Genomic DNA, 7,230 nt, shown 5'->3' on the forward strand with positions numbered 1-7,230 from the left:
GGACCTTGTGCTTGCCAGGCAGGCGCCTTTGCTGCTGAGCTATATCCCTGGCCCCAGAGTAAGCTTTAAAGAGCAAATACAGTCCAAGAATTGGGGGAGCGGGGAAATGACATTCAAACTGCCAGACCTTTGGGAGTGTGTTATTAAACGTGGAATTTTATAAAGCCATAAGCTTACAGTCACGCACCATGTAACAATGTGTCAGTCAACAACAGATGACATATGTGACCGTGGCTTCCTAACATTAAAACGGACTGAAAACTTTCTAGCACCTGCTGACACCTCAGCCATTCCATCGCCGTACTGAGGCGATGCTCGCATTTTCATTGACGCTGGTGGGAGCAAAGCCCTTCAGCGGTCAGACGCTGCGTAAAGTGCAGTGTGCCGCTCTGCAAGCTTGTTTGGACACAGACGTTCTCTCACTTAATTGTGCTTTGCAGAATCTGCATTTTTTACAAATTGAAGGTTTGTGGTAACTCTGCCAAACAAGTCTACTGACACCTTTTTTCTAATAGCTCAGACGATTGTTAGTGTCTTTTCACAAAGTGTTTTTTTTCAATTAAGGTGTGTACTTTTTTTCTTAAGACTTGACACACTGCCGCGTAGAGCATATGTAACTTTCACATGCACCAGGAAACCAGAACATCCGTAGGGAAGGACGCTCATCTCCCAATCAGGGCCTTCCAACTTTACAAAGGCTCAGGCCCGACATCTGCGCTTCAGCTCAAAGCTTCAAATCATCCTGAGAATCCTTAAAAGATTCAGTAAGGGTTAAAAGTCTTCAGGAAACAGAGATTTATTTATCCAAGCAGAAATCTTTTATCTTGTTTATATTGAATAAGTACACAAAGCCAGGAAACCTAATACTGAAGTCACAAAAGGCCAAGGGCTCATGTGGACTCCATTAAGTCTCACAGCCTCTTGCTAAGAAATCTGTTTTTCTCATTTCCGTAGCAGCTGTGGCCAGGAGACCACCATTCTGCGCTAGCTTTAGTCTACTGGTCCTAGTAAGTGGGAACTACACACCATATAATGAGAGAGCTGGTCGTCTTTTGGTGTTGCTAGGAAAAGGAGGGAATTTTTCACTGAGAAAAGCTCTCAAATGCCAGGTATGGTGGTGCATGCCTACGATCCAGCATTCAGGAGGCTGAGACAGGAGAATCTCCAAGAGTTCAAGGCCAGCCTGGACTACATAGTGAGGCCCTGTCTCAAAAAATCAAAAAGAAAATCTCTCAAACTAAATGGTCCATCATAGTTAATTTCCTTGCACTATGTGTTCAAGTGGACAAATCACTGTTCCTGCTAACACCGCAGAATCTAAGAAGCTAAATCACAACAGAACACAGCACATTTCTGGATGCTCCTAATTCCAGAGACAGAGAGAGAATCAATGAACGCTGAGGGTCACAAAGCAGGGCCGCACTGACCTAGAGAATTACAACCAGGTGTAGGACACTTCATATTGAAATTGTAGCTTTCATGGAAGCGACGGCGCTTGGGGCGATGGGAGAGGTCACTGCCTGAGTCCTTCAGGGACATGTCCTTGGCGATGCTCTCATCCAGAGATACGTTGGGGCTGGAGATGTCTATGTCCGACTCAGAAGAAGGTGCGTTTCCAGTTGGAGTTCGTGGTGGTGATTCATCATGATCCGCCGTATTTTTTGTTTCTAAAGCAAAAGTAATTAATAGAATTTGTGACTAGGGTTCATTTATTTAGAAGTGTACTGTTCACAAGAGTTTAGGGGCTTTTCCATTCTCCTTCTATGCCTGAATCAGTAACTTTTAGCTACCAATCTATTTTAAGACACTGACACCATCCCTTTTATGTGACTTACATTTCACTTCCGTGTCGCTCCTAAATGTCTAATCATATGCAAAGATAAAATTTTAAAAATTACCGTCCAATTTTCCTCCCAGGAAACAGAAGATAAATGGAGTGACTGTCTCTCTGTACAGCACTAAATAGCATGGTGTGAGAGGAGTGCCTCAGACTCCTCAGTTCGCACACCGATAGCCTAACAATCCAGTCTCAAAATTCTAGGCTCTAAATCAAGGATTGCAAACCAAATGCCTATGGGGCCTGGCAAGCTTAAACAGCCCACTGTTTGTATAAAGGGGACAGCTACCGCTCAGCCCACACTACTACTATGGGTAAACGACCAGTTTAGAAACAAGCAATGAAGACTTTTTTTTGTGTGTGTGTGTGTTTTTGAGACAGGGTCTCACTATGCAGTTCAGGCTGGTCTTAAAGTCACTTTGTAGCCCAGGCTGGCCTCGAACTTGCAACAATCCTCCTGCCTCAGCTTCCTGTGTGCTGCGATTTTTTTTTGAGACATGGTCTCACTATGTAGTTCAGGCTGGCCCTGAACTCACAGCCATCCTCCTGCCTCAGCTTTCCAAGCACTGGGATTACAGGTGTGTGTCACCACAACCAGTCAACTCAAGAGTTTTATATGCAATCCCTGTATTTCCAAATACTGGCAACAAATTTAAAAATGCTGTGCAAGCAATGCACCATATTGGTAGGCCAGAAGCTCAGCACCTTGTAATCTCTAAGGCTTTGGCTGGTGAATCCTAATCTTATTGGTTAACTCAATGAAGATCATTTCTACTTAGAAATCTATAGGTAGAGACTGACCAGCCCGGCCCTAAGAAAAGTGGGTGAAGCCTTCTTTGCGGTTAAGCAGGACCCACTCCCTTTTTCCTGTTACAAGGCCAATCTCACACACCGCAGAGAAACCCCACAGCCAGACCATCCTCAGCAAGACAAAAGCATCAGGCACACAGCGCTCACCCAGCCGACTCTGGTCTGCGTCAGGCATCCCTGTGGCAGTCACGCCCTCCTTACGGGAGCCAGCAGATCCTCTGTAACGTGTGCCACTCACCCCAGCCCCACTCACCTCTATCTGAGAAATCGACCACCTGCTCGGTTTCCGAGCCAGACGAGCGTGTCTGCCGAAGTGGGTACTTCTTCGGAGTCACTGGGTTGGGCTGCTGCTGACTACGGGTCACTCTTCTGGTGGAATATGCAGGCTCCTCGGTGCCAAAGGACTGCAAGTTTCTAACAGGGCTGGAGTCTGATCCCAGTTTTAAAAGATCATAACATAAAAGAGAAGAAAATCTGTTTTACTTTTCATCTATATATGATTTATCAGAATGAAGTTCTCTCCCTCCTATTCAGAGTGCACAAAATCCAACAAATCTTTAGAATATCTATTTTATTAAATAATACATAAGCAATAGGGTTTAGTTCAGGTATATACAATACAGTACAGTGTCAACAGTTTAAGATCTGGAATCTCATTGCCAGGCATGGTGGCACATGCCTGTAATCCCCACATTCAGGAGGCTGAGGCAGGAGGATCGCAGAAGGATTGTTGTGAATTAGAGACCAGCCTGGGCTACAAACTGAGTTCAAGGCCAGCCTGAACTGCATAATGAGACCATGTCTCAAAAAATAAATTAAAAAAAAAAACAAACAAACCCAAAGGAAAGTACTAGCAGCACATCCCTCAAAGCTTGTGGTGAGGAATAAATGACAAAATACATGTAAAGTACTAACATAATCCTTGCTACATAGAGTGCCTTATAAACGTTAGCTGTGTCTTCTCTGCCTTCCCTTAACCTAACCTAAGCATAAAAAAGATATTCTACTCCTAACAGTATAATGACACACAAATATTTCCTTTCTTTAGGGGCCTCTTTTGTGTCTCAAAATAGAAAATCATAACAGACCCTGAAGAAAAGACAAGAATATAGCTTCTTAAATTCTTTTGGACAGCAAAGCCCTTTACACGTCCTACTTAAAGGCAAAGGAACTAAAACCACAATTAAAGTACATTTTAAACCAGGTGTGGTGGCGCACACCTGTAATCCCAGCAGTCGGGAAGCTGAGGCAGGAGGACTATTTCGAGTTCGAGGCCAGCCTGGGCTACAATGTGAATTCAAGGCCAGCCTGGACTGTATAGAGACTGTCTCAAAAAGACCGAAAATGAACAGACAAACATTTTAGACAACAAAATTATGCTACAATAATGCATGAATTGTAAAGACTCTCCAAAGAAGACTAAAATGCTTCACCTTCCAGGTGGAAAGTTAGCACCCAGCCAGCTATAAGTCTGCACCCCTCCAGGAGATCTGTTCACAAGGTAGTCTACATTCTGCTCTCGAGAAAGTGGCCTTATTTAGACTACATTGTGAATGACACACCCAGGATTTATGGGATTCTATGGTCACCACTAAGTAAAATGACTAGAGAGAGATCCAGAGCTTACGCATTTCTGACCTGTCTCAAACGTAACTTCCAGGCGTTGAGGGCACAGCCAATTACACTTTCTAACAACATTATGTCCCCTAGTTTTGCATATACTGTTCCCTCTGCTGAGAATAACATTTTCCCGTCTCTCAACTTGTAAATTTCTGAGATCCTGTGAGGCTTCCTGTTGGTAGAGCTGCTCTAAGTTGCTGCCACACATCTGGGGTCCCAGAGCACTCTAAGCAAATCTCTTTCACAGCCCTTTCACAGTGCATTGCCATTATCAATTCACAGCTGGGCGTGGTGACGCACACCTGTGATCCTAACACCCTGAGAGGCTGAGGCTCGAAGATCAAAGATGCGAAGATCGCAGATCTGAGCCCAAACTGGGCAACTTAGCCAGACTCTATCTCAAAATAAAAAGGGCTGGGCATATAGATCAGTACAAAAGCCCTGGGGTTCAGTCCACAACAAAAACACTCACTCATTATCAATTCACATATCTTTATCTCAAACAAAAATCTAAGCGTCACTAAGGCAGGAATTACGATCTTTCCATTCCAATATCTCTTTCTATTCCAGTATGTCGGTACAGTGTAGCTGTTAAATTACAGCAGCAATTTATCAACAGGTCCACTGTAGTAAAAACTTAAAGGTTGTAAAATCAAGGCAAAATATCTACACTTTCATTAAAAATCTAAAAAAATAAAGAGTTAGGAACAGTTGTTAAGAGAGAATATTCCTGCATGCCTGTAACCCCAGCACTTGGGAGAGAATGAGAATGAAGCAGGAGGATCCCTCTGAGTTCAAGGCCAGCCTGGGCTGCACAGTGAGACCCTAGCTCAAAAAAAAAAAAAAAAAAAAAAAAGAGAAAAGGAATATTCCTACCGATGTTTTGCTCTCATTTTGTAACATGCTCATATAGCAGTAACCAAATCAACACTATTCAAGTGCTCAAAGAATGTCATCATTTTTCTCAGGCTGGACATAGTGGCACAGACCTGTAATCCCAGCACTCAGGAGGCTGAGGCAGGAGGACTGCCATGAGTTGAAGGCTACCCTGGGCCATATAATGAGTTTAAGACCAGCCTGAATTACAGAGCAAGACCCCGTCTCAAAAAGAAAAAAAAAAAAAAAAAAAAGAAATTCTTTTTCCCATATCCTATTATCATCTATTGATCAGCCTTCTTTTTTTTTTCCCCCATATCCTATTATCATCTATTGATCAGATTTCTTTTTTTTTCTTTGTCTTTTTGAGACAGGGTCTTGCTATGCTGTTCAGGCCGGCCTTGAGCTCACTTTGTAGCCCAGGCTGGTCTCGAACTCGAAACGATCCTCCTGCCTCAGCCTCCCGAGTGCTGGGATTACAGGAGTGCGCCATCACACCCGGCTGATCAGCTTTCTATATTAACTATAATCCTTTCATCCGTCGGGAATCCCTGAGCAAAACCACAAAGAATCAAAGCGACCCTCTCAATCTAAGATATATGCTAACTGCACCGATGGCTAACTGCACTAGAGAACCTTCAAACTGTCTTCCAACTCCAACACTCATCTTGGTTCTGTTTTGTTTGTTTTTTGAGGCAGAGTCTCACTATGTAGTTCAAGTTAGCCTTGAACTCATGGCAGTTCTCCTGCCTCAGCCCCCCAAGGGCAGGGATTATAGGTGTGTGCCACCACACCTGGCTCATCAAGATTCTTTTCTTTACTACCAAAGCAAAATTCTAGGTATTTACATACTAGTATTTGGGAACAAACAGTTCTATCTATCAAATGTGCATCTAAGTACATTCCAGAATAAAACAGGCTTTTACAAGCATTGCACCTCATGCATTGACAAGTTCAGGAGACTATTTTAAGCCCCTCCACTCTTCTAGCAGAGTGGTTTTACTGATCCTGATACCATGGTCTTAAAAATTTTTAAAAATCAAATCGCTCAAGATATACCCGCGCCCCACAGCCACAGGTCCTCTAAACCTGCAAACCAGACACTACACTAAGCGAAGCATTTGTAAAAATTAGTTGCTTTTTCATTTGCCCCACATTTTACCAGGGTCTGTGAACTATTCCAACCCGAGGGCTGGCTTCCACATCACTCGCACAACAAAAAGATGACGAGTTAGTCCGCTGGGAGGCTCACTCAGGGAGAAGGTCTTACCTTGGGAACTCTGGCTGAGCCGGGCTGAGGAGCGGGTGACGCGGGCAGACCGGCGGGATGTGCCGTCACTCTCAGAACTGTCTGTGTGCTCGAGATCTGTAGAAAAATCGGAATCTTCCGTTCCATCTGAACTACTGCCTGCATTCCTCTGCAATACCATAGATCCAGACATTAGCACAGAAGCATTGGCTATGGGTTTTCATTAGCATTGGAAATAAAATGCACCACAATGCTGGAAACACCAAGTTCAAACCTAAGAAAGAACTCCACAAGCATTTCCCTTCCCGCTCCTGAGCCAGCTCCTCTCTATCTGGGACATTTAAATAGAATAGCCTACACACAGGCACCTTTGCTAAATAAATGAAAGAAAGAGAATGAAGTCTTACTGTATTATCACTAATTATGAACCAAGTCCATTTGGTGATCAGTTACACAAACGAAATGAAAGTACCCAACTCAAAATGTGCGGCTGACACAAACACGCAGAGAGAAAGTCCAAGGTAGTGTGAAAAATGTTGGTACTAGACCTCATTTAACATGTTAGGGAACCAAAAAAAAAAAAGGCCGGGCGTGGGGGCACACCTCTGTAACCCCAGCACTCGGGAGGCTGAGGCAGGAGGATCGTTGTAACTTTGAGACCAGCCTGGGCTACAAAGTGAGCTCAAGGCCAGCCTGAACTGCATAGCAAGACCCTGTCTCAAAAAGACAAAAAAATAAAATAAAAAATAAAAAAATAAAATGTTAGGGAAAATTTTTTTCCAAATCTCCATCAACAGGGATCACATTAAAAAAAAAAAAAAACATTAGGCTGGGGGTG

At 43.6% G+C, this 7,230-nt stretch overlaps 1 protein-coding gene across 2 annotated transcripts in view; it reads right to left on the reverse strand.

The window, feature by feature from the left end:
- Kat7 (K(lysine) acetyltransferase 7) overlaps positions 1–7,230 on the reverse strand; it is a 32,792-nt gene that overhangs the window by 22,406 nt on the left and 3,156 nt on the right. For both annotated transcript variants that reach the window (XM_005394198.2, XM_005394197.2), the window contains exons 2-4: positions 6,414–6,561; positions 2,901–3,077; positions 1,428–1,667 (exon numbers count right to left, since the gene is read on the reverse strand). In XM_005394198.2, coding sequence (XP_005394255.1) covers positions 1,428–1,667; positions 2,901–3,077; positions 6,414–6,561 — 565 coding nt within the window. The remainder of the gene's footprint in view (positions 1–1,427; positions 1,668–2,900; positions 3,078–6,413; positions 6,562–7,230) is intronic.

This window comes from Chinchilla lanigera, unplaced genomic scaffold, assembly GCF_000276665.1.
Source record: "Chinchilla lanigera isolate Chin_1 unplaced genomic scaffold, ChiLan1.0 scaffold00050, whole genome shotgun sequence".
Lineage (NCBI taxonomy): Eukaryota > Metazoa > Chordata > Mammalia > Rodentia > Chinchillidae > Chinchilla > Chinchilla lanigera.